Source organism: Fusarium subglutinans (genome assembly GCF_013396075.1).
Source record: "Fusarium subglutinans strain NRRL 66333 chromosome Unknown NRRL66333_c0000185, whole genome shotgun sequence".
Classification (NCBI taxonomy): domain Eukaryota; kingdom Fungi; phylum Ascomycota; class Sordariomycetes; order Hypocreales; family Nectriaceae; genus Fusarium; species Fusarium subglutinans.
In genome coordinates, this window is record NW_023502248.1 from 68,286 (window position 1) to 94,618 (window position 26,333).

The 26,333-nt window shown below is 48.2% G+C and overlaps 9 protein-coding genes across 9 annotated transcripts; 5 read left to right on the top strand and 4 right to left on the bottom strand.

The window, feature by feature from the left end:
* Positions 1-839: 839 nt before the first annotated feature.
* On the top strand, positions 840-2,891 carry FSUBG_10585 (amino acid oxidase; the record flags this gene model as incomplete). Its single annotated transcript, XM_036675176.1, has 5 exons — positions 840-1,279; positions 1,328-1,432; positions 1,484-1,621; positions 1,671-1,712; positions 1,766-2,891. 5 exons carry the CDS (start codon positions 840-842, stop codon positions 2,889-2,891), a joined length of 1,851 nt encoding a protein of 616 aa, XP_036533949.1.
* A 912-nt stretch (positions 2,892-3,803) lies between these two features.
* FSUBG_10586 (endo alpha polygalactosaminidase precursor) lies at positions 3,804-4,722 on the top strand (the record flags this gene model as incomplete). Its single annotated transcript, XM_036675177.1, has 2 exons — positions 3,804-4,301; positions 4,351-4,722. The coding sequence occupies 2 exons, from the start codon at positions 3,804-3,806 to the stop codon at positions 4,720-4,722; spliced, it is 870 nt and encodes a 289-aa protein (XP_036533950.1).
* A 284-nt stretch (positions 4,723-5,006) lies between these two features.
* Positions 5,007-5,510, bottom strand: FSUBG_10587 (ribonuclease F1; the record flags this gene model as incomplete). Its single annotated transcript, XM_036675178.1, has 3 exons — positions 5,007-5,119; positions 5,169-5,436; positions 5,496-5,510. 3 exons carry the CDS (start codon positions 5,508-5,510, stop codon positions 5,007-5,009), a joined length of 396 nt encoding a protein of 131 aa, XP_036533951.1.
* A 561-nt stretch (positions 5,511-6,071) lies between these two features.
* Positions 6,072-12,011, top strand: FSUBG_10588 (heterokaryon incompatibility protein het-E-1; the record flags this gene model as incomplete). The annotated part of the gene is made up of 8 exons (XM_036675179.1): positions 6,072-6,402; positions 6,451-6,836; positions 6,931-7,072; positions 7,178-7,277; positions 7,345-7,705; positions 7,770-8,807; positions 8,865-8,902; positions 8,963-12,011. The coding sequence occupies 8 exons, from the start codon at positions 6,072-6,074 to the stop codon at positions 12,009-12,011; spliced, it is 5,445 nt and encodes a 1,814-aa protein (XP_036533952.1).
* A 1,458-nt stretch (positions 12,012-13,469) lies between these two features.
* Positions 13,470-15,053, top strand: FSUBG_10589 (kinase-like domain protein; the record flags this gene model as incomplete). The annotated part of the gene is made up of 2 exons (XM_036675180.1): positions 13,470-13,774; positions 13,823-15,053. The coding sequence occupies 2 exons, from the start codon at positions 13,470-13,472 to the stop codon at positions 15,051-15,053; spliced, it is 1,536 nt and encodes a 511-aa protein (XP_036533953.1).
* Positions 15,054-17,338: 2,285 nt separating this feature from the next.
* Positions 17,339-18,708, bottom strand: FSUBG_10590 (beta-1 6-galactanase; the record flags this gene model as incomplete). The annotated part of the gene is made up of 3 exons (XM_036675182.1): positions 17,339-18,013; positions 18,070-18,243; positions 18,295-18,708. The coding sequence occupies 3 exons, from the start codon at positions 18,706-18,708 to the stop codon at positions 17,339-17,341; spliced, it is 1,263 nt and encodes a 420-aa protein (XP_036533954.1).
* Positions 18,709-19,680: 972 nt separating this feature from the next.
* On the bottom strand, positions 19,681-21,193 carry FSUBG_10591 (uncharacterized protein; the record flags this gene model as incomplete). Its single annotated transcript, XM_036675183.1, has 8 exons — positions 19,681-19,923; positions 19,975-20,317; positions 20,363-20,452; positions 20,499-20,539; positions 20,592-20,661; positions 20,709-20,750; positions 20,803-20,963; positions 21,017-21,193. 8 exons carry the CDS (start codon positions 21,191-21,193, stop codon positions 19,681-19,683), a joined length of 1,167 nt encoding a protein of 388 aa, XP_036533955.1.
* A 795-nt stretch (positions 21,194-21,988) lies between these two features.
* On the bottom strand, positions 21,989-23,727 carry FSUBG_10592 (L-ascorbate oxidase; the record flags this gene model as incomplete). Its single annotated transcript, XM_036675184.1, has 4 exons — positions 21,989-22,056; positions 22,112-22,509; positions 22,566-23,331; positions 23,379-23,727. The coding sequence occupies 4 exons, from the start codon at positions 23,725-23,727 to the stop codon at positions 21,989-21,991; spliced, it is 1,581 nt and encodes a 526-aa protein (XP_036533956.1).
* A 477-nt stretch (positions 23,728-24,204) lies between these two features.
* FSUBG_10593 (phospholipase C) lies at positions 24,205-26,197 on the top strand (the record flags this gene model as incomplete). Its single annotated transcript, XM_036675185.1, has 2 exons — positions 24,205-24,388; positions 24,438-26,197. 2 exons carry the CDS (start codon positions 24,205-24,207, stop codon positions 26,195-26,197), a joined length of 1,944 nt encoding a protein of 647 aa, XP_036533957.1.
* Positions 26,198-26,333: the final 136 nt, after the last annotated feature.

The window sequence follows — 26,333 nt, forward strand, 5'->3', positions numbered from 1 at the left end:
TCATTAGAAATGAGGGAGGTTAGCTCAATTAACAAGAGATGACAATGCAATGTCCCTTGAGAAACCAGATGGAATCGGATTTATAGTCAAGAAAATGAAGCGCAAATCAGAAATAATCTGTTCAACTTTGAATGGGCCCATCTAACTAGCAGCCTGAAATGGCAGAGACTGCAAGAACACCCTTTGTTCAAGCAATGCAGCAGCCGCAGGCTTTACCAGACCAAGCTGGGAGGTTTCAGCTGCTTACTGGTTTCAGGCTAGTGCTCTCGTATTCTGATAGCCTACTTTCCATCTCTGTAGAGCCAAACAGTGACGGTAATTGCCGATTTCCTGGCCAAATCTGGCGATCTCTATATCAACCTTACAGGAGGCTTCCTGGTGAAAGATTGGCCCTTTTACGATTGACACTCAGTATCTGCGTTACATGACACACCGAACGCAAGGGCGACCTGCCCGTGACACGGCAAGAAGCGGTATCGTGGCTGCTAAGTTGCGGGTTGCCGGGCGGGCCGACTAGCTCATGCATCTAGTTAGTGGCACGCTGAGCCGTTTCCCAGCCAAACGTCGACGGTTCAGCTCGCCACAATATGCGCGAGTCTCAATATTGTTGCGCCAAAGTGAGGGGAAACCAGTGGGTGGAATGTGATATGCTTACTTTTGTGAGACTGCAACTGTGTCGAGAGGGGGAGTTCTGCTGGCTGGCCATGGGTATAAAAAGAGATGGCTTGCTTAATCAAAGCCACTACCCCCTTGTCCTTCGATTTCGACAGTCTTTGAAGCTTAATCGCTATCTTTTTGCTCAGATAAATACTTAAGATTCAACTTATCACTTAGTGAAAATGGCTAAACGTGCTGAGCATCTGCCGGCGATGCCGCCCCAGGACCCTTCATTACAGGTCCCAAGCGGTCTGCGGGTTGCTTACGCCAAGCATCTTCTTGACAAACATCTCCGCAGCCTGCGATTTGAACTGAACGATGGTGTCAGTCGCAATGAACCTCTTCCCGCTATAGGCCATGCACCATATCACGGACATGAAGATCCCTTGGAGCATCTCTCAGAGTACAAGGGTCGCGTTGCCATCGTTGGCGCTGGTGCCACTGGCTTGTACCTTGCAATGATGCTCAAGTACCTCAAGATCTCCAATGTGGATATCTATGAGGCTTCGGATAGGATTGGTGGTCGGGTATACACGTATGACTTTGATAAGGAAAAAGCATCCCCTCATAACTACTACGACATTGGGGCCATGCGTATTCCGGAGATCGATGCCATGCAATCGTTAGTTCGCCAGTCTCTCGAGTTGACCAATAAGCTAAATTATCACAGGACACTTACTCTCATCGAGGAGCTGAAGCTTCCCAAAACGAAATATGTCCTCGACGCTGGTTGCGAGCCTCAGATGCATTGGTACTCCAATACCGAATCGCCCGAGTAAAGAGACCCCCCTCTCCCTTCGAGCTGAAGAATACTGACCTTCAATAGCGGTAAACCATACGATGAGCGAATGAACGAGATCATAAAGGGTCTTGGTTCAAATTGGGACGAGAAGTTTGAGGAATGGGTCAAAACTGGCAAGGACAACCATTCTACCAGAGGCTGGCTCATGTTCACCGACCCGAAGTAGGTACCTTGCTGAATGGCTTTCGCAACCGCTAACATGCCTTCAAAGATGGTCCTATGACCAGACTGAAGAAGCCGAGTCTGCTTCTACGTAAGTCAACCACCCGTGATCTAGTGAGACCATCTAATAATAACACCATATAGCTCTACCGGTCTATTCGAGCAGTCATTCGTTGAATCTCTATGCGACTTCAGCGATTTCCAGGCCACAGCTGGTAAGCCTTGGTGGCGTCTTGAGGGCGGCATGACAGTCGTCACCGAGAAGATGAACAAATGCATCGAGGACCCTAAGTGGGCGCCTCACAACCCCGTCTCTCTGAAGGTCACCAAGAACACGCCTGTTGTAGCCATGTCAGAGAACCATCAAGAGAATAAAATCGAAGTGACTATCAACGGGGCTGAGGGAATCAAGACAGAGGCATACGACATGGTCTTCAACACGACAGCCATGGGTCCTCTCCAGCGCATGGACATCTCGGGCCTCGTCCCCGGTTTTGGTCTACCTCAGACTCAGAGGAAGATTCTCACTGGTATTCGGGCTCTCAGCTATGATCGATCCTGCAAGGTCGCTGTCAAGTTCAAGAGTCGTTGGTGGAAGAACATGTACAAAGCTTCCACGAACGGTAGCACCTTTGGAGGAGTATCGGGCTCTGATCTGCCTAGCAGCAACATCGTTTACCCATCTTGGGACGATGGCGATGATACATCTGCTGTGCTTATGACGTCTTATACCTGGGCTCAGGATGCTACGCGAATGGGAGCTCTGATTCCTGATTACACAAAGCAGAAGCCGCATATCGACGATGCTGTCGTTACCCAGTGCTTCCAAGATCTCGTCAAGCTTTGGGGACAGAGTGAGGATCCCAAGATTACCGTTGACTTCCTGAGAGGCGAGTATCTCGAGCACCACGCTTTCGCCTGGTCTCACGATCCCTACACCGGCGGCGCATTCGCTCTTTTCGGCCCCGGTCAGTTTAGTTACATCTACCCAGAGTTCCAGCAGCTCCTCTGCGATGGAAAGTTTGCTATCTGCGGCGAGGCTCTTAGTCCTCATCACGCGTGGATTTCTGGATCCTTGGATAGCGGATATCTTACCTTGCTGAGATGGCTAGTCCATCTTGAGGATAACGATAGAGCTGATGCATTGAAGAAAGCATGGTTTGGACGTGGAAAAGGTGAACATACTGCTGAGTATGATGGGAAATTGATGAGATGGACTGTTGAGTTGAGCCAGCAGGCGGCTAAGAGAACTCGAAAGAAGCACTACTGAGACTGTTGAGTGGCCTGGCTTCATGGAAGCTTCCTCGTATAACGCTACTGTTTTCAACGAGCCACGCGAGCTCAGATGGAACAAAACGAAGGCGGAGAAAGTCGCGTATGTCGGTTGCACCGAATTTGAAGTTCCCTTACGCAGTTGAATTTACTTGAATCAGAAGCAATAAAATCCAAAGTATCGTGTTCGTCCATAGTCGCTTCGGCGCACGTGTTCGCCATCTCCTTTGGTTAGTGACATCTTATAGCGGCCGAGTTCTACCTGCATCCGATCTGTATCGGCATTTCACTTCCTACTTAAAACTTCTGACCATGTCAGTTTGCCCGAAGGCATCTTTGCAGCCTAAAACCACTTGAAGAATGTCGCCTGGAATTCTTGGCCGCATCGGGATTGGATCTTGGCTTGACACATTCCTCACGCCCCATGGCCCGTCCCGATATGAGTGTGCAATGTACAACGTATGGGACACGAAAGAAACAGTAATTATTGGTGAAATGAAAGAAAGGCATCACAGGATAGATATAGGACAACTTTAGCATTTTCTTTACACAGCTGATGCCCCGTGATTCGCTGTTGTGTATGATTCAAGAAAAGGCCATCAACAGCATCAACGGCACCAGTGCGTTAGTTTCGGTTGCTAGGCTCTAGACTAATCGAAGCCAGCCAAAATTGGATCTTGGGTCTCTAATCGGCCCAGTCTAGTCCGTTCCTCTATGCTGGAATGGGCTGGAACGCCTTTGCGTAACAGAACGACTTTTGAAAAGGTGCCACAAGTGGCAAGCCAGATCGTACATAAAACTGCGGGAAGCGCAATCATGACTATATAATAATAACGTCGCAGAGAAACCGAGATTTAGGAAGCAGAGGTCTTTGCTTGTCTACACCATCAACGCATCCAAAGATTAGGCCATGAAGCTGACTACCATCTTCCAATCTGCAGCGCTTGTCGCAGCCTCTCTTACCGAGCTGTCACAAGCCCAGGCCTTCACCCCCCGTGGTTTCACGACACCCAAGCGCAAAGAGCTATGGCAGCCAGAAGTCGGTACGCCATGGCAGATCATCCTTTCCGAGGTCGTCAAAGTCCCCAAAGCAGGTGTTAGCTCTATGACGCCTGATGTTCCCATCTGGGATATGGATCTCTTCGAGACCTCTAAGAGCACGATCACCGCTATGCAGAAGGGAGGAAAGAAAATTATTTGTTACTTCAGCGCAGGTTCGTGGGAGAACTGGCGTAAAGACAAAGATAGCTTTCCAAAGAAAGATCTCGGTAAAGTCATGGATGGCTGGCCTGATGAGAGATGGGTGAATATCAGCAGTGCTGCTGTGCGAGCTATCATGGCGCAACGGATCAAGCTGGCGGCTGAGAAAGGATGTGATGCTATTGATCCTGATAACATGGATGGATACGTGAGTAACCGACGCAGAGCTTAGAGCATTCTACTGACCATCAGCACAGCAAAACGACAACGGTCTCGGCCTCACTGAAAAAGACACCATTTCATATGTCAAGTTCCTCTCTGCAGAGGCAGCCAAGTACAACATGGTCATGGGTATGAAGAACGGCGGAGACGTCACGGAAGAGGTTCTTCCACACGTTGCCTTCTGTATCAACGAGTCTTGCATCCAATATTCGGAGTGCGACTTGTATCAGCCCTACATTGACGCAGGAAAGCCAGTCTTCAACATTGAGTACCCTAAGGGTGCACCAAAGGTGAAGGCTAAGGACAAGCAAAAGATTTGCTCTACTAGTGGTGCGGCGGAAGGATCAGATGATTTCAGCAAGGTTATCAAAAAGATGAATCTGGATAAATGGGTCATGTATTGTTAAGGATTATGGATGTTTATTCACGTGAGTACGCAGCACTAGCAGGTTGGCTCATGCGTTTCTTTTTAATTCAAGTTCATCTTTTGTATCATAAATCATGACAGGTCTTCCCGAAAGAAAGCATTTGAATGACCTCTCGGTGGCATGTAGACATACAATAGGGAGTCTAAAAATGGACAAGCAGAAGGAGAGGAAGTCATAGTATGTATTTTAATGTCGTCAAGACAGATGATAACTATATACGTGTAACATATGGCCCAGAAGCCAGAATTGAATGGCACGAGAGCTTAGTTAGTGCCGCTGCATCCAACAAAGTTGTTGCCGGAAGCACCAGTGTGAGTAATGGCACCAGCATACTGGCAGCTGGTGTTGATGACAACACGGTCAGCACCGGGAGAGCCTAAAACGTGTCAGAAAAAACCTTGAATCGTTGCTGTTTCTCAACTTACCACCAGTGTAAACGCCACCGCTCTTGATGGGGAATTCCTGGTAGGGACCATTGACAGGGAAGTCGAAGCCCTCGTAGTTGTTGTAAGTGTGAGGATAGGTAGAGCTGCCAGCAGTGTCGTCGTTCTGGTAGTACTGGCAAGCAGCATTGGCGGCAGCGCGGACTTGAGCGGCGGAGTAGTTGGTGTTGCCGCAGGTAGTGGCGGACTGACGCTTCTCAATGGGGCCGGCGACAGCCAGGCTGACAAGAGCAGCCAGAGAAGCGATAGACTAAGAGCTGGTCAGCATTGAAGAACTTGATTGGATGTGCTTTTGGAGGTATGGTGTACCTTGAAGAAGAGCATCTTGTCAATGAGTTTACAACAACTAACGATGGATGAGAGCGTGTAGGAGTAGTTACATCATTGATAGAGTCCTTTCCCAGATTATATAGTTGATGATCACTATGTCCTGTGTATGCTCGGAACACCAAACATATCAGTCCATCGAAACCTCGGTGTCCCAAAAGATGTAGATCTTCAGAGAGAGAGGCAGGTGGATGAACGCATGAGTGCGATTGGCCGCATAATTGACTAAGTTTCGAGATAGTATCACCACCTGCTTAATTCGGATGTAGGTCCGGTAGATGGGCAGATGTAGCTGGGCGTAGTCTGGCCAGTCACATCAAAATCCCGCACCGAGAGCGGGTCGTGATCGGCATATAATTGTCTCAGCCAGCGCCCATGTGTTGCTCTTATCGCAACCATTGGAGCCCTTTTGTATTTCATCCTCGGAAATCGGATGTGATACGCCGTGTTAGCGCCAATCGTCTATCTTGTAATTCCGCTTCCTGTCGCAATCCCTTCATCTTTTTCATGCTCTCTCTCCTTCGCTTCTCATCTCTCTCATTCATCTCCGCACGGAAAATGACCGACCTCATCAAATTGCTGAGCGACAGCTCCGTGTCGGCTCAACAAGCTGCTGAAAAGCTCGCGAGCCCTTGTCTGGAGGCTATCAAGAAGAATGAAGACGCTGCAAAGATTGAGGGGCAGTTTGACAGTCTTTGGTCTTCGGTGCTCTCCGCTGCCGAGCAGACCCCCCACGACAAGCAAGGGAAGCTAGTGGAAACCTTGCATGCGATAAAGAGCCTTCGGCCATCTGCAGAGACAGCCAAGAAGGTTGTTGTTTGGGGTGAGGAGAAGCGCTGGGATGAGCTACCCATGTTTGGGGGTAAGGCACGCGAGCAGCTCGACATCGGTAAGCTCCGCTCTCCGACAATCTCAAAGATATACTGACTCTGATAAGCAAAAGAAAAGTCGGATGAAGCCTTCGTCAATATCACGGGCTTCTTTGCGCGCGCAACTGCTGCTGGGGTCGATGACCTTAGCCTCTTCGCTATTTGGACCTTGCGCGAGGCGCTTGAGGACCCTGCCGCTGATAAGATCTCAGAGGCGTCGCCCAAGCTACTGAAGTCTTCTTCTGTCTGGTTCATCTATGCAGCCGATGCTCTTGCTAAGGCAAGCAAGGATGGGAAGCAGTTTGACGGCAAAGTCGCCAAACCGGGTGCTAGCTTGGCGGAGTTTAAGGACGAAGCCGGATGGAGGGGCTTCAACAGTGATAGATGGAAGGTCTGGCTGGATCGATTCTCGACCTTGAAAGAAGCCGACCTCCCTCATGACTCTAAGTCTTTGGTGAACCAGGCGTCGGATAGTCTCACTAAAGTCTAAGAAATCGGCCATCAATCAAGTATTGCCATCCCCAATATTCCGCTGTGCATTTTCTCAGGTCGCCCCTCTGACTGATGATCATGGCATGCGATCATTGCTCATTCGCATCTGCTTTGTCGACGTCTACACCATGTGCTGGGTATATGATGATTTAATTGACGACAGTTCTCATTTTGGCCTCTCCTACAAGCCTTTCAAGGGTTCGATAGTTGGAAATATAGCAAAACAAGGACCATCGTCGAAAAACGCGCAAATGCTCACATCCTCATCTGTTGTCATTGATTCTGCCTTGCTGTGATTAAAAGGATATTACTGGCTGGAAGGCCTCAACCCCAGCACTTTCAACCAACAGCCTGATTTTGCACAGCCTTATGCTGCAGCCCCAATGCAGCTCAGCCGCAATGGGTAATTTCCCCTCAATCAGTCGCCTTGTCTGACAATCATCATTCACCACGAACTAATGACATCTCAGTAAACTTATCGTCATGGCGCTCTCTTTGCGAGATAGCGCTCGTCTCAAGCCCGATATTCGTCTTGCTCAAGCGGTATCCGAGTTCGAAGCAATTCTGACCTCTGAGCAAAAAATTGCGTTTAGAGCCTCGCGATCTTCAGCTGCCACCACAGCCCCGACTATGTCTGATGTGATGCGTCTTACCGCTGAGATAGACTTGAAGGCCACGTCCCAGCATGGACGCGGAAGGTGTTTTGGTCCACGAATGACGAATCTTCTTCAAGCTATCCAGCAGTTCGCTGCGCTAGGTGACGTCGTTGTTGGAGGTTCGCAAAATCTCATTGCATGCGGTGTTTGGGCTGCTGCAAGAATGACCGTTCACGTAAGCGCATCCGAAACCACATTCATCATGACTTTCCCATCGGTATTAATCAAATAATGGGTAGGTCATAACCGGATACTTCACCTATCTAGAGAAGCTTTCTTTTTTATTCATGGCTGTCGGTCGAAACGCCCCACGCTATCAGGCTATGGCCGCAATCTATCCCAAATCCAAGAACCTCCAGCGTTATCTGTGTGAATACTTCATTATTGTTACCAGACTATGCTTTCAGTCAATTTCATGGACACGCAAGTCCGCCTTTAGCCGACTGTCAACATCTATCAGCGATCCAGATATGAAAGAGTTCCAGTCGGAACTTGACATATGGTCATCATCGATAAAGGAAGAGGCCAATCTCTTACTCAATCAGAAGATAGACGAGGAAGCCAAGGAAAATACCAAATTCCGCAAACTCACAACATTTCTGTCTGAGTCTTCGTCACATCAGCGGAGAATCAAGATCTGTGCTCGGTTTCTACAGGCATGCTCACAGTACGACTATCGGACCACATGGAAGCAAACGAGAAAATCCGGAACTACACGTCTCTTGGAATCCTTCTCTGAGTATCAAAGGTGGAAGTTTAACCAGTCCAGCTATGACTCGGTACTATTCTGTGGCAAGCTAGGAGCTGGCAAGTCAGTCCTTTTGGCTAATGTCGTTGACGATTTAAATCTTCAGAATAATGCGATCGTTCTCTATTTCTTTGCTCGTTATGACAGACATGATGGCCTAAATGCTAGGATAATACTTGGATGTCTTATTAGGCAGCTTTTGGAACACTTCGTCGCGAACAGGGACCTCGATCACATTTTCCAAAAGAATGCAGACATCCTGGACGTGGATGATATTGTGGGGATTTTCAAGCAACTTCCACCGCACACCCAGCGCCTCTTCATTGTTATCGATGGTATTGACGAATGTCCTATGTCGGAGCAACATGACCTGCTGAAGGCATTCTCAGTTATACAGCCATGTGGCTACAAGCTCTGCATCTCTGCGAGAGTTCTCGAGAAAACTCTGCCATGGAAATCCCATTCTTTTGCATTTCAGGTCTGCATTCCAGAGGACAATCCAGATATCCTGGACTATGTTCAAGTTGAAGTAGGTAGACGGATTCAAGAAGGCCGGCTTGTTATTCAAGATCCAAACTTGGTCCAGGAAGTTAAAGAACAGCTTATTAATGGAGCTTGTGGCATGTGAGTACACGCCGGATTTCTTCCTGCCTTCGTTCATTAGACGGTTCTGACACTTGATAGGTTCCTTTGGGTCTCCCTGCAACTTGATTCTATATGCTCCGAGGTGACAGACCATGCCATACGTAAAACAATCCAGAATCTTCCACGGGATCTGACAGAGACCTTTGAGAGAAATCTGGCTAAGGCTAGCTCGGGCGATACTAATGGCTATCACATAATCATCTTCAAACTTCTAGTTGCAGCAAGAGAATTGCTTTCAGTCGAGCAACTCCGAGAGGCTGCCAGCGTGGTAGTAGGGCAGACCACATGGAATCCGGGACAACAGATCAATCATATTGACAGAGTTTTGAGGTTCTGTGGAAGCTTAGTCATGGTGGACGAGGAAGATGAAACGGTTCGCTTTATCCATCATAGTGCCCGAAGCTTTTGCCTCAACTCACCGAACAACTCTGCCGCATGGACCTTCAATGAGGATGAAGCGGAGAGGTCAATGGCAGAGACGTTGGTCACTTATCTTAGCTACAATGTCTTCGACACAAGACTGAGCAGAAACGTTGTACCAAAGATTGAAGCAAACGATATGCCCAAAAGAGTGGCACTTAGCACCATCAGGACCAGTTCAGTGGGCAAGGAGATTGCAGGCCGATTGATAAACATACGGTCTCATCTCAGACATGATGTTGGACCGGTTCTCGCTAAGTCGGCCAAGGGCTACTGGGAGGACGTTTCCCAACAGTTCTTCCTACTTCCTTACGCGAGCAAGAACTGGATTTTCCATACCTCCCATGTCGAACATCTTGATCCACTATGCCATTGGTATTACTTACTTCAACATCCAACGTTTGGCATTGATCTATCCGATATACCAGATAGCTTCGTCGCTCGGCGGCTTTCGGTTGTACAGTTTATGCCATCAGATAACATGGTTTGGGCCTTATCCAACGGGCATCTTCTACTTTTCAAACACGAACTTGCCAAAGATCGAGGAGCTGCAAAGTTGCAGACTTACGCAACACTTTGGATCTTCTTGCGATATATTGAGCCCGAATTTATTAAGAACGACATGGACTATGGGCTTGTCAGGTGGCTATCTTGGATGCTTGTTCGATTACACATGACGCATCCAATCAAGCGACAACTATTGCTACGTCTCTCGGTGTTTGATGAGTCCTATATGGATACATTGCGAATAGCGATTAACTTATCTGACGTAGAGGCGGTCATGGCTCTTCTATCCCGCGATATTCTGGAAACAAGCCAGCTACCATCTGTGGGCGAGGCCTTGATGGATTTAGCAGTCTCATATGGAAACGTGACCCTGCTCAACCTTCTAATGCGAGAAGACTTCCCAGTAGACATCACTGGTGCCCTCGCAAAGATCGTTACATCAGGAATGCCAGATCCCATTGTAACACATTTTTCTCTGTATCTGCTTCAACAAAGGGAGATTCATCTGTACTATTTATCAGACAGTGTACTGTATCTAGTGCTCCAAGGGCCTCTGAGACTACTAGGTCATGATAGGATCCCGACGCAACTCACCGTTTTGCCATGGGGCGACTTAGAGGGTCATCGCCGCAAGGTCGATCGCCTTTTACACAAAGCATGCATGAGAGGAGATCTTCCAATGGTAGAAATGATGATTTCTTTGGGCTATGATACCAATGCCTGTACCAGTGAAGGATCATGTCTTGATGTGGCGCTACATGGCATCTCAAAGGACAGACTGAAAATTGTGTGGCGTCTCTTGACGTCCTCTGCGCTACCAAGTTTCGCGACCCTTAGTCGGGTAGTATTACTACAACAGTGGGCGTTCGTGTTGTACTTCCTGCAGTTCAACATATCTTTCGATGATCCTTCATCTTCGCATCTTGATCGTGCGGCTCCCAGCTTCAAGATCGTAGTGGAGGATTTAGATGATATTGATTACCCATTTCTTGGCAGATTTCCCATAGAGGATGATCATGAACGTGATATCACTGCGTTGTTACCACTGCCAGTTGTGCAGTCGACTTCTTGGGATGACTGGAATTTCTACTTCGTGGCCAACTTCCGAAAAGACAATGGATGGAAAGCAATGGTTGATTCTGAAAAGAAACAGTTTTGCAACGATTTAATCGGCATAGTTTCTTATAAAATGAAACCGAAGGAAATAAGACGAGATAGCGTTGTTCGAGGGTTAGGTATCCCAGAAACACCGAAAACAGTTGAGAGTTCAGTTGAATTCGTCTATTGGCACCCAGACCTTGGCCCTTGGATTAAGCTGACTACTCCCAACACTTTCTCAACCATCGCTGAAATCTCTAGAAGATGGAATTGCTTGCATTCTATGGAATATGGTTACGAGTTTGATCACAACTGGATACTTAGGACAAGGGAAAAATCATTGCAACCGTTGTGGGATGACTCTGGCCGATTACATAGCCTAGGCTGCTGGGTGATGCACAGAACTATTGACACTCTCGAGAAACGTTACCATAACTATGGTCTTGTTCGCGATGCACTTTCCGATGCGGCATGGGCTATCAAGGGGCTCCAAAACTTATACCGTCTTCTACAAAACTTACCCTCAGGATCCAAAATTCACGTTGTCGAGGACACATTCCCAGCCACTAAATTGCCGCTATTCCGACAACATAATGTATCTTACATGAAGGCATATTCCTTCAGCTTTGCCTACATGAGCGTTCGAATTCAGTTCTTGAGGATATTGGGAATCCTCTCCCGGAAACATCTGCTGGAAAGGGTCAAGATCGATATAGCCACTTTACAGGCAGCATTGTCACTAGGCAAAAAAGAATTACGAGGACATGACGCATCAACCTATTTGTTTATGCCTGAAGTCCTCGAGGCTGCATTCATCGGTACTGAATTTAAACATGTTCTCCAAGACCTTGTTGCAAGCTATCCCCTCTGGGTACCGGAGGTCGCCACTTGGATTGAGACGATGGACCTCGGGATTTTCACCTGGTCTATGGGACAGGATTCACCCCTTTGCTTCAGGAGGGCATTTCAGTCTTTTAGAGACATAGGCACAGCTGAGAGAGATATGAAAATCCTAGAGGACGCCTTGGATTTGTCCCGTCGTAGGATTCCAGAGCTAGAATAAGGACTCAGTCTCCCGTCTTCCCGGTTACAGTCTCCCCGTCAAGCGAAATACTGCCCAACGCGCCTTTGCTTTTGCATATTCCTTTCCATTCCCATCTTTTATGACCGCATAAGCCACGAATGAAGTTCCGTCATCTGATACCTCTCCCAAACTCGCGGTGACCTGGATGACCTTGGGAACTCGTAGCGGTCGGAGATATTCAACCTCTATGCCTTGGGTGGCTATCATATTCGCTACCAAGTCGAGCATTCCAGGATTTGTTTTAGGTGAGCACCTCTCGGTAGCTTGAGTAGGGATCATGCCACTTCGTAGTCGAGCGTTAAAGATGCCAAGAACGCCCATCACATCGTCCAGAAGTGTTGCTTGAACACCGCCGTGGCAAATGTTCCCTTCTTATGGAAGTTTCACCGAACCCATCATACAACTAAGCACCCAAGCATTCGCCTGACTGCATACGAAGATATGGAACAAGAAGTCTGGGACATGGTTGGTGCTCCTACATTAGCGCATGCTACATCAAGGACTCTCAATATACCATTCGACTTTTTTATGTTGTGGATATGCCCTCACTATATTCTTTACACAGAAGTCAGTGGTCATAGTGGGCTCAGAAGATTCCTGGTTCCCCCATTGACTCTCAGCCCGCTGTTAAGCTATTTTGATACAGAACTATCTATTGAGGATCATGACTTGCACCATAGATACGGCTGGAGGGTTGCAAAGAACTATGGAACGCAGACAAGGAGTATGGGATAGAATACTTGGTACATGCAGCGAAAGGGTGGAGTCGAATGCCTCGAATATAGACTATAAGAACAGGATAGAGATAATGTTTTCTTAGGAATAGATCAGGCCTAAAGCGAAAGTCATTAATAGTCGAAAGTAACTAAAGAAGCTGTTATGGGATTGTATCGTGTATATAAATATCTTCAATTCCATATTATATAAACGCTAAGTTTAGTATGAATATAAATACTTAACATAATAGTTATTCTAGTTTATATTTACTTTACCTACTGGCTTTTGTTACCTGTGCTGCCGAAGGCATTTCCGGAGTTCTTCCATTTCCATCAGGCCCACCAAGCGCCTTTGTTGTCGCAGTGTACTCTGTACCTACGCAACCATTTCTAGCCGCCGTAACTCTCGTTACCCCAATCCCGGTTATTTGTTCCTACATTCACATCATTCTTCCTAAGCGACACACCTAGCCAGAAGGCTTAGCGAAGTACGCGGCCGCTTGTCTCTACTGCGCCTTCATCCATGGGTCATCTCACTGGGCATTTAGGTTTTTTGCAGGGGGTTTTAGGCTACACCTGGAGGCCTGAGTCAATCCGTTGTCCACAGCGAAATCTGAGCTTATTCTAGGCACCACGACGCCCACCATCAACCTTTTATCTTCATTACCCACTTCGTCAATCATTCCATCAATATTGGACCCTTGAGGAGCGTTTTTGGGTTATGAAAGACAAAATCTACTATTTCGCCACATTCAACCTCCCGGCGCTCCTCTCCCTTGCGGAACAGCGTCGCGGCCAATCTTGCACCTGCGATGTAACCCAGATGCCAAAGTGCGGCAGCTTGAACTGGGTCATCTTTGTTTGCTTCCAAGACGGGGTTGAATGGGTCTTCCGCTCTCCGAAGAGCGGCATTGATAGCTTTTACTCCGATGAAACTACCTCCAAGATTCTTGTCAGCGAAGCATCTACATTGCTGTATCTCAAGACAAACACTTCAATTCCGGTTCCCCAAGTATTTTCATACAGGTATGCAGTGTTTCTTATCCCCATGCTTTTGTTATTGACATTGTCTAGTGGATCTAGCGACAACGATATTGGCATTCCATATATTCTCCAGAGCAAAGCTACTGGCCGCTCTCTGGGATCGTATGCCTGGAGTCCGCCTCGATACCAAGTCCCAGGGCTCCGACATCGTAGCCCCCCGATGCCTATATCCGATCATGACCGAGGCAAAGTCATGAGCCAGCTTGGTGCCTTCATGTCAGAACTATCCGCGCACCGATTCGATAGGATCGGTTCCTTATTCCAAGATGGAGATACGAACTACGTCGTTAGTGAATGCCTCTCGCCGTCTCTTACGTGGCAAGAAAGAGATTCACTTGAATTGGATCGCGGTCCATTCAATAATGAACACGATTATCTTGCTTCTATTATCTCAGCTTTCACCTCTCACTCTAAAGCGCTTTCGCTTACGCCGCACACCTTTTTCGCGCCAGTTCCTGACATGGTGGATTATGAAAGTTTGTCAAGTTATCAGAAAGCATCGAGACGGTGGAATGATTTTGTCGCAATCGGCCAAAAGATCGAGCACAGTAAAAATATCGTCTTTTATTGCCTGGCAGGTCAATTTCTATCCGAGATGGTAAATGATCTGTCCTCGGACGGAGAAACTGGATTCACGATCTCCCATCCAGACCTACATCTTGGTAACATCTACGTTGATGAAGACTTCAACATTACCTCTATCATCGACTGGAGTTCAGCATCAACCGGCCCAGTATCTGAGATCCTTGCTGCACCGTCACTGGGTAACTCAGCTGCACCGCCATCAGTGTTTCTTGCTGCCTCCTTTCGGTCAGGGTTCATCCAGGAAGCTACCCAAAAGGCCCAAGACCTACCTGATGGAGTTCTCTGGAAGAGGTCAGAGAGAATGTGGTATTTCAATCGACTAACGCGCCTACTTTCCAAAAACGACTACCAGCTCTTCGGAAAGCTATTTGAACTCATATACGAGAAGGACGCCTCTGTGGATGGAAAGGGGAGGATTTTGGGGCTCTTTCACGAGCGCGCTGGTCAGGACGAAAATGTGAAGCTTCTGGCTAAACTTCAGGAGGATGATCTCTCGGTCGAAGAACTACAGGAAAGGGAGCGAGCTTGCTTCCCCCCCAAGAGAACTGTCAACACAGACTCTATTGCTGTGGCGAGGAAGTTGACGCTGATGTCTGAAATGAACCCATTGTTTCTTGCTGATCATCGATTGTGGAAATGGGTTGAAGAAGCTCGTGAGCAGGATGAATCTCAATAGCTTGCTGATCATACCTTATATCAGCACTTGAGTAGACAATAGTACTTACGATATTAACTAAATAGCGCTGTGGCTTGTTTCTAGAGAACCACGCATGGGAAAGCCGACATGGTTTCTGAAAGTTTGTACCTTGTTATGCAACCTGGATAATTTGATGTCCGGAGGTAAATCGCCTATCTTCAGTAAGGCTAACATGGATACAAAGAAGAGCATTGATCCTCTGGAAGGGATGAGGTGATCAGAGGGACTGAGCAATGGTATTCATAAGGAGCTGCCATCCCAAGAGCCATCGAGAAACATGTCTTCTTGGGCACGCACAAGGGTCTCACTATCTTGACCTAGATCGTACGAATTATCGCAAGCTTTATTTGAATCATATTAAAGACAGCTATGCGCACTACATATTGATGAGTAAATTCGAACTAGACTAGCTAAGGTAAGCCACAACCATACATTCATGACTGCCGCTGCTTATAACTATTTGAACCGTCATCAAATGCGCCTTATTGTCGAGAGGAATATACAAAGATCCCATGGCAGTGGGCGCACCACTAGCTCACAGAAAGCGACCAAACGGGGGAGTAGGATATTCACATGCCATACACATACTCGATTCTCTTCGGAACTTGCTCCCACGTTCCATCAACCTCGATCTAGAATATGTCAGCCTCTCCTATGGGAAGACTTGAAAGAGTTTAGTACGAACCCAAGGCATCATTGTGCTCCCGCTTGACCCGTCTGGAGGTGAAATGATAGTTCCAGTTAGCCATTGACCAGAGTCGACTGTCCAAGCTTATTAGCAATATTCTAACCCGTAGGTAGCTTGACCAACCGTCATAAAACCAGACCTTGGTCCCTTCATAGAAGGCTGGATCTGCAGTAGCTCCATCGGGAGGCTCAGGCAGTCCGCGAGGGGGGGGCAGGTCGCTGGGCTCTTTTCTTCTTGGCCATGATGACACGCGCAACAGGAAACTAGAACTTTAGCTTGGGAGAGTAGTAACAGTAAAAGTATTAGATAGATATATTTAATTTTCTAATTATAATATTTAGTATTATAACATAATATCATTAATCTTATATACACCAAGGTTAGTAGCATCATTCCTCACTTTTCACTGCAGCGTCTCGCCTTAGAATTTGCCTTGCTCTCTTTAAACCAACACGCAGTTGACGGCGCTTACGTAATCTGTCTTTCAACCTCGCAATACAGGAATCCCTCTGGCTTTCCAAGACTCGTGGACTATAATTCAACGGTTCATTATCTTCCAGTAGAAAGGGTAGTCAAATGCTGTTAAAGAAGCACGTAAGCTCAGTATAAGCATCATGCCTATTCTCACACCCTACCATCAATTGCCTTGTCGTTTCTGAGATTCTTTCTTCGGCGGTTCCTGCTTCGGGCATCTCTGGGTCACTTGTCTCTTACACGTTGTCATTCGTAACCAAGACAGGCATGTACTAACTGGAAGATGCAACTAAACCCCGCCCAACACTCGTAGGGATTTCCTGCGCTGAATGATGCATTTTTACAATTTGAGCTGGCACTTGGACCGGGTCTCGAATTGTTGGCCGTTGGACTGCCTGCCTTCTATTCTAGATTTAGTGTTCTGGTGTGGTGATATCTTAACATGATCGGTCTTCGTGGACGAATTATTCACTTACCGCTGTGATGAAGCACAAGACGCACACCCAGGCCCTATCCTCATGGATGGATTATCAGTTTGGAACTTGCAGGACCCGATACCCTTGTAGGTGACCCCTCTCGTGCAGCGGCTCGAGAAGACAAAGGTCGGGCAAGGCATGTTCCACTGAGTGGCGGGCGCTCTTAGTGCCTGTTGGACCATTGAGTGCAGGATAGTTGGTACATCACCAACAACTGATAGGGAAGCCGTCGCCTGGTTCGCCGACCGGTCTAGGCAGCAGACCTCAACAATCGGCCTTGAGGCCGGAGTATCAGAAATGGCAAGTCTGCTAGCTCTGCTCCCTTGCGTTTCGTCTCTCCTTGCAGAAATCACTCCACTCTAGTTCATTTTTGCACTTTCTTTTGACGGTAACCCTTTTGGTTTCTGAGAGTTCTATCACATATCCACGGAGTCAGCCTGTTCTAAGACCTGTGGTTTCACTTGTCTCTGGAGGTTTTCTCCGTGTTGACACATCTAGAAGATACAAAAAGGGATGTATATCTTAGTTCTGCGCTATTGATTCCCTGGCGCTTCGTGTGGTCTACTGGGTTCATGCGGGTGAAACACTGTTTATTTTCATGATACTTAACTTCAACTTCGTGTGGCTTACTTCTTCAGTGTACCTGCAATCTGGGGCTTCAGATACTTTTCGATGTAGTCATCGTTCTTCCAACCCGACCAATCAGCCTTCTTCAAGCCCCAAGAATCATCAAACTCCTGAATGCCCTGACGAGTATAGTACCGACCAACAATAACCCAGATGAACCAACTAGCCTTGATCTCGGGCAGATACTCCGACAAGCAGCTCACATAAGTGTTGGCGGTATTGTAATCAGCACCATTCATCGCCTGGCCAAACTCAGTCAGCATGACGGGGAAGACCTCAGCGACGTTGGGATCGCTCTCATTCATTGCCTGGAAACCCTTGTTGTAGAGGTTGTAGCGAAGAGAAGAGCAGCTGGTTCCGCTGTTCTCGTAGTTATGTATCTCAAGAACGAGCTTATCCTTGCCGTAGCCGACAAAGTCATCTCGGTTGAAGACTTCACCTCCTGGCTGGAGCGTCTCACCGGAGTAGAGAGGAGTAACGTAGGTGTCGTAGTTCATGCCGGAGATGACGATGATTCCATTTGGATCGCCCTCATGAACTGCATCAGCACCTTGGCGCATGTACTTGTAGAGATCACTCCAGTTGTATGACTTGTCACGGAGCGCATTGTTGTTTGTAGGTTCGCGGGGCTCGTTGCGCAGAGACTGTGTGATCTTGGCGGGCCATTTCTTGCTCTGGTATTCATTAGTATCGGAATTTTGGGGGTACGGGGAATAGTAAAAGAACATACATGAGCTGCCATGTACTTGACACCTCTAACCCAATTGTCAACATTAAACTGGGTATCTCCCCACCAAGTGTTACCATCCGTACCGCCGCAACACCATTTGGCCTCGGAGATGTGGTTATCAAGGTCAATGTAGATCTCTTGACGGAGACACTCAGCAGCAATGGCGTCGTAGACCTAACAACTGGTTAGTCATACCTCTATAAGCAGAGTGTTACTTAAGCTTACCTCAAGACGTGTTGTCTGAGCGGTGAAAGAAGGGTTGTTTTTCAACACTTTCTGAAGAATAATTGTCCCGTTCTCTTTTCCAAGGCCTTCTTCGAAGGCAGTCTGGAGATCAACGTCTTTACCATTGTTGGCGTAGATCTGATCGACAAGCTCAATGGCGAAGGTGAGACGAATAGCGTTCATGCCAATGCTCTTGATATCGGAGAGAACGTCCTTGATGGATTGGTACTGCAGACCCTCAGGCACCATGACTTCGCCGTGGCCGGGCCAGTTGGCTCCAGCGAGGCTGATCTTGTCACCATTGGCGTTGACGATCCAGCGACCCTCTGTTTTGAAAGGTCCATTGGGCCATGCTGCTACAGCATTGCCGATGAGGCAGCTGAGTGCCAGGAGAGGGCTGACGAATAGCTTCATGATGGAGAGAGATGACGAAGCTGGGAGTTTGACCCTGATTCGAAGGAACGAACTGGCATGAGAATCTCCGAGACCTTATACTTTTTCCAATACGATACCTAATCAAACTCAAAAGCACCGACGCTCCGGAGCGGACCGAGCTTCTTGGCAGTTCTCATCTCGAACTAGACGCGCAGCAACACCTGACGTATGTCCTCCTGAACTAACGGCACGAGCAACAGGGATTGCAAGCATCTAAAAGCTGGGGAAGACAGATATTCCCCCAATCCAGGGAAACAAGCTGTCGATCTTGACGCTATTCAGATGCTTGTCTCCCCCGCATAACAGACATCCAGCGCCGATGCGACTCCAGAGTGCCCTGTGCGCCTCGGCTCCGGTATCCCCGACCCCGCAAATTCCTGGTTAGAGATGCGGGGTGGCTATCACGAGTCTGAGTAGCGTGAGGGATCCTCGGCATTGGAGGCGCTAGAAGAGGAAATCTTGGGCTTCGGAGCCTTTGGGAGCGAGAATACGATGGTGAGAGGTGCGGATGAATATGCGGACATCTTGCCTCAAGGAGGCAAACAGGCGGGGCCGTGCGGATATAAGAGCACAATGATCCATTCAAGAATGTTGAGCCGATTAGTCCGCTTAACTTGCAGCTTGGCACCTACTCAATCGAAATAATTCTAACTATGCTTTACACTAACATCTGCTGAGATTTTACAATTCCTCAACTATAATAACGCTCTACGGGTCTGCGGCTACGGTGGCCATGTGATGTCATGTCAAAGCGACCTCTGTAGGGTAGGTAGCTATGATCCATCATAAACCGTATTGACTCGTGGAGTCGCGTTAGAGGGGCGTACGCGCTGGAAACCTCACACAACAACGGCAGCTCAAGATTTAATATCAGTTCTGTATAAGGGTTGTCATTTTGATAGTCATAATTACCTTTCCAGGCATCGCAAGTAAAGTCGGTATCCACGCTATCTAAGCAGCTGTAGTTTCGGGCTTCTGTCCCCAAACAACCTTTTGAGCAAAATAACCGTGGTGTTTCCCAGAGCGAATTTCTCTTCGGAACTGAGCGACATAAACAAGAATCTCTTCTCTCGTCCATCCAAGTGTATGCGCCATGAACAGAATAAAGCCCTCGCTATCGGTCTCAAGACCATACTTGGAGTAAGCACCCATACGTTTCTCAACGGGGTCGTTGGGCCAAGTGCCAACAGGGTTCTATCACATTTATTAGCACCCTAATTCAAAAGCGCGGGGGGGGCAACTCACTCTAAAGTCGAACTCTTGGATGTTGACGAAGCCGGCCTTCTCCATCGCCTTGCGCTGAGTACCGTCCTCAACGACACTGAAGCTGGTACCGATCTTCTTACCGCCCTCCTTGAAGAATTCACCCCAATGACCCATAGCGGAGTTAGGGGCGACAGTGCCATCATCGCTGCTTACGTTGCATGAGGCTTCGTGGCTTTCAATCCAGGCGCCGGGCTTGCAGACTCTGTATGCTTCGGAGAAGAAGGCGTCCCAGTCTCTCACGCTGCCCATTAGCCATCTGACATGGATGTAATCGGCAAAGTCGGACTTGAAGGTCCATTCGCGGGTACAGTCTTCGATCTCACTGTACATGGGTTAGCTAGTCAGACGACTTGGAGACATCACGTACAATTGCACATTGGGGGGAACCCAAGAGGGCTGGATGGGCGAGAGGTCGGTTCCGATAATCTCAGCGCCGGGGTATTGGTCAGCGAAATCACTAAATATCAGTTAGACGATTCATCAAGGTGAAGAGCTCGACGTACATTGCCCAAATACCGGTACCGGTACCGATATCAATAGCTTGCTATTAGAAGTTAGCGTCGATCCACTGGAACAGGCACCAATGAGGAACTAACATGAAGCTTCTCTTCTTTGAGAGGAGCCAGGTGAAGCTTATCTCCAAGACCAAGGGTGAGAATATGGTGACTGATGCTATGTTAGTGGTTGGCCATTGGATTGTACAGTGAACTTACGTGAGATCCATCAAATCATTTTGCTGTTCGTCATTGGAGGCCCTTTAAAACTGTCAGAATTTGTAAATCGTCATTTAAAGTAATGCTACAATACCAATATTGAGCATTTCCCTGCTCGCTGTGATATGTGCGACCATGGATAGTTCTGTACTCGAGGATGCTAGAGGTGATGGAAGCAGTTGATGAGGCGTTATCCGGGTCAAGGGTTGAGTCAGCATCGGCATTATCATCTTCAGCCTCAGCCTGTGCTTGTTCCTGCAGTATCCAATGAGCATCCCAATCACATCGAATTAGGTCTCTTCACACACCTCATTGACCTGTGCCCAGTGCTGCGGGTCAAGAATAGGACCCGACGTGGCAGCGGGTGGAGAGGCTGCTGACTCGGTAGTGGCAACCTCAGCCGCAGGCGCTGGAGACCCTCCAGTAGCCGCTGGGGCCTCGGGAGCAGCCGAGGCTTGGCGGGTTGGCTCAGGCGTTTCCGACATTGTTTGCTTGCACTAGAAACAGAACAAACAAACTGATCGACAGTTGCAATGACTCAAAGCGAAAGATGAGGATCAAGCGTCAGTCAGGTGGGAATATATGAGGGATTAAACATAGGGAAAAGAGTGGACTGATTCGTTTGGTAGGGTAGTACGGACTAAATACTGCTCCGGGAAGAACCCATGTGAGTGTCACTCTCGCGATTGGCCTGGAAAGTTTTGAGAGCTTCCTGAATGGGAACATCTCTTGGGGCTAGACTCGTGGCACTGAAGGATAAAAACGCCAGGGAGAACAGTTAAAAAGACAATGAAGGGCACTTTCTATGTATACTATAATCACCACTGATCTTTTCTACTGAAATTACCTCTAAGAATAGTGCAACAACTCACTGGAATGCGAATTATAGCTTATCGTTTCATGAATTGGCGGCTGGGAGATTGCGATAGTGGGGTTCTTGGCTTCGGACAGCACCCAGATCAGGCTAATCACCATTTTACAGGCCACGCAGCACCTGGAAAAGATATCATCCGTCGCAAGTAAAATGCTAAAGGATGATACGATTATACTAAAATCATCTGATTATATGCACAACTCTGCCGCCCTTTGATCTACCGAGTTAACATGCTCCGAATCATCAATATCACCAATATGTAACCCCATGGCCATACCCCGCGCCATGTGAACAAGCATATGGCAATGCAACGCCCATATTCCCGGGTTATCAGCCACCAACGCTAATACGACATGACCGCGCCGTGGTACGCTAACGGTATCTTTGCGCACCGGAAACTCAAGATTCAAGCCGTTTGGTGGCGCCTCGTCTGTGTACGGATTGTAACTGCCCCAGCTCCCGCGACCTGGATTTCTGTATGATGATAGAACGTAAAACGAATGTCCATGAAGATGGAACGGATGCGCACCATCGTCTAAGTTGTTGATGATAATATCGACTCTTTTCGGCTTGCTGCTCGATATTTCGATAAATGGGATGAGTTGGTTCCCGTCCCATGAGGTCCGATTTTGAGCCAGTAGAGGTGGAGATTGTGGCGTCCAGGATGTATGGTTGATGAATCCGACTGGTGCATAGTCCAAGTGCGCCAGCTTCTCAACCTTGGCGTAAAGAAGAATAGTCTGTTCTGCCTTTGCTGGGAGATCCGATACCCTGGTTGCAGCTTTGAGATTCTGCGAGTCAAGGGCCTGGATCTCCTCTTGTTCCAACGATTGAGGAACAGGTTCATTGAATGATCCCTTTGTGCTTGAAGTGAACATAGGGAAGCTTTGAGTTGGGTTCAGTGCTGGGTTGGGATAGCCAAAGTTCCTGCCAAGCTGGTTAGTCTCCCATCTCTACCAATAGTGAAACAGATAGAAACGCACTCGTCATCCAGGTAAATGGTAAGCCAATGCTCTCTCGCGTGATCCCCCTTCCACTCAACCTCGAGGTCAACTCTCTCACCAGGATAGAGAACACCGACTGTTTCAGTAGCTTTAGCTTTGACAGCGAAGCCTCCATCCACGCGAACTGGTCTAGTGATTGCCCCACCAACATTCAAGGAAAGGCCTGCGACTGAGCCTGTGTTGACAATTCTAAGTCTGGCCTTCTTCTGGCTCCCTGAAATCATGAGGGGCTTGAGGTCATTCAACTGGACCTGGGAGCAAGACACTGGTCGCGCAGGAACAGCCATGGAGCAGTTGAAGCGTCCTTGTCCATTGACCAGCAACGAATCTGGGACCGGTTCATTCCCTCGGCTACTTGCATCAGCATACCAGCCTAGCACTTCCGTTTGGTTTCGGTGGAACCAATCGCCGATCATGAGCAAGTAATCTTCTGGTGGTACTTCAACCTCGTCTGGCGAGTGGACGACCAGACCTCCCCATAAGCCGTCGGCACGTTGAACATCGGAATGCGAATGCCACCAGAAGGTCCCACGTTCTTCAGCGCCAATGGTGAAGTTGTAGGTGAAACTTCTGCTGGGAGCGATAGGGCATTGTGTAAACCCAACAGCACCATCCATACTGTTCTGGTCTTTCATATGCAGGCCGTGCCAATGAAGAGACAAGCCTTCATCCTGAAGGCCGTTGTCAACATGAATCACAAGTCGGTCGCCAGATCGGGCCTCAATGAGGGGTCCTGGAAACTCATCTACGATAGTCAGTAATAGCAAACCCCATGTTGGCAGAGAACTTTACCATTGACAAGATATACTCTCTTTTCTACTCCATCCGGTGATCTAGTCCCAGTTGTGATAGTCCAGTTCAACGTGAGTGTTGTTGGGGGGCGTCTTGCGTGATCTTCAGGATGGAGTCGGTACCCAAGATAGCCGGTAGCATCATCGGTCAACCGGTTGCTTAACGAACCCTGAAATGATACCACTACAACCCCGATTGCCGATAATAGTGCGACCACGATAAGAGCTGCTAAACATCTCCAACCGCACGTGCAACATAGCGAAGGCGGGGTTCGATCATGCACCTTGACCTCCTCTCTCAGTTCAAACTCCTCAAGCAGAGCATCAGCTTCTTCATCGTGAGCGAACATTTTGTCTGCACTCTTCAAACTAAGCTCCCTCTCAAAAGCGCATGATGGAAAGGTCTTTTGAGATGGAAGCGAGTCCCATTTCCGTGCCGTACATCCGCTTCCCGATAAGAAAAGTCCCGAGCGCTTGTGATCGCAAATCTCACAAAGATCCCCCACGAGATCAATCCCTGCACGCTGATTGGCTCGCCACCCAGCACCACCATCGGTCAGCGAATTAGTTAGTATTAAAACAAGACCTCCCAACTTAGGAAAGATATTCAACGTTGCAATTTACATCCGATGCATGATCATCTGCTTCTTGCTAATCAGATGGATATGATTTGAAACGTGTGAGTTGAGAAAATCTTGTGATCATCGCTTTTGGACCCAGATCTTGCGGTGTAACGCTACTCCACCGTCGACGAGGGTTTTTTTCCTCGACTCTGCTTTTTCGTACGATTATTTCCGATAAGAAAGAGGGAGGTATAAGTTGCCAAGATGTGGCAGTATCTCGAGTCTTGGCTCCTCTGGTTTTACCAGCTGGTTAAGGATTGGCCTTGGTTATCAGACATGATTTTCTCTCCGAGACTTCGTTGGGCCCTCACGGCCCTGTTGGCGGCTTCGAAAACGGCCAAGACTGAGAGCTTGGCTGATATCGACCATGTAATCTTGTTTATGCAAGGTAACATCCTCCAATGAGTCTCTTATATCAGCTTTCTAATATGTCATAGAGAACCGTGCTTTTGACCACTACTTCGGTACCATGCCCGGAGTTCGTGGCTTTGCTGATCCAAACGTCCAGTACAACAACGGCATCCCTGTCTGGCAACAGCAAGTCACTCCTCAACAGAGCAAAGACACTGATTACATCACACCCTGGTACATCAACTACCTTGGTGGAACTTGGCCTGAAGCCACTCAGTGTATGAGTGCCGGGTCCAACGGCTGGGATACCAACCAAGCTGCTTGGAACCACGGTGCCAACAACCAGTGGGCAGTAAAGAATACTCCCTACAGTATCGGCTACTACAAGCGCGATGATCTCCCTGTTCATTTTGCTCTTGCTGAGGAGTGGACTGTTGGTGATATGTACCAAGAGTCCGTCATCGCTTCCACCAACCCCAACCGTGTCATGTGGATCAGTGGATCCATCAACGTCCCTGGCTCACCTCAGACCAAGGATGAGGGTGGATACCCCTACATCGATAACAATGAGACACCTGGTTGTGATAAAAACGGTATCAACTGTTACCCTCTCAAGTGGTCCACTGCTGCTGAGAAGTATGAGGCTGCTGGTGTCTCATGGAGTGTCTTTCAGGATGCTGATAACTTTGACGACAACCCTTATGCTTGGTTTGAGCAGTTCCAAGATTCCAAGGCAGGATCTGACTTGAACAAAAAGGGCATGAAGGGACAGACTTTGGACGCTTTCTATGCTCAGGCTGCCGCTGGAACTCTGCCTGAGGTCTCATACATCGTCGGTCCCATGCAGCTATCAGAACATCCACCCTACTCCCCTCACGATGGCTCTTGGCTTCAGCGAAAGGTTGCCGAGGCTGTCATCAACTCCCCCAAGTACTCCAAGTCCGTCTTGATCATCTCTTATGATGAGACGGGTGGCTGGGCCGATCACGTTAGCCCGTACACTTCTCCAGATGGCACTGCTGGTGAATGGATTGATGATCCTTATGGTGCAGCCGGCCGCACTGCCACTGGCCCAGGTTTCCGTGTGCCCTTCTACATCATTTCACCCTTCACTCGCAAGGGTGGTGTGTACACCGAACACTGCGATCACACTTCTCAGGTGTCGTTCATTGAGAAGTGGCAAGCTGCAAAGGGTCGTGATGTCACCACTGATGAGATGGTTCCCTGGCGTCGCGAGAACATGGCTGATCTGGTCAACGCCTTTGACTTCAAGAACCCCGACTACAGCATTCCCAATCTCCCTGAGGCTCCTCAGCCCCATACCAATAGTAAGGGCGTTTATGATGGTTCATCGTACTGTTCTTCGCAGTACGGTAACGGCCGTCCCCCTGTTCCCTACACTGGCGTGGGTGCCAACAATGATACCGCAAGTCTTGCTGAGGCTGGTTTCAAACCTGTTCGTGGACTGCTCACTGAAGGCCGCACACTTGTCCTTGAGTCTTCCGGCCAGGCTGTTAGCGCTACATCGTACAGCAGCAAGGTGTCACTGAGCAAGGCATCAAAGAACCATGATAACATGCAGCATGGATGGGTTCTTCATGCCGTGGATATCGGGGGCGACCAGTTTACCATTAGCTCTGTCAACAACGGTCAGTATATCTGCAAGAATCTTAAGCTCTGTAAAGATTCTGGTTCAGCTACGGTGTTTGTTGTGGACTTCAAGCCAAGCAAGGGCCATTCTTTCAAGGATCAGAAGACAGGGGAGTATCTAACTAGTGGGCGAAAGGAGAAGCTGGGTTGGCAGAAGGGTCAGACCTTCTGGAAGGTCTTTAGTGTTACTTACTGATTGGAGGATACTCAGAACACACGGTAGATGTAACAAGGAAATAAATGAACAAATAGGTCGCTTTAGCCACGAGGTAATCACATCTAAATTATGAGATGAAACTATGTTCGTATTTCTCTCAGAGGCTCAATAGATA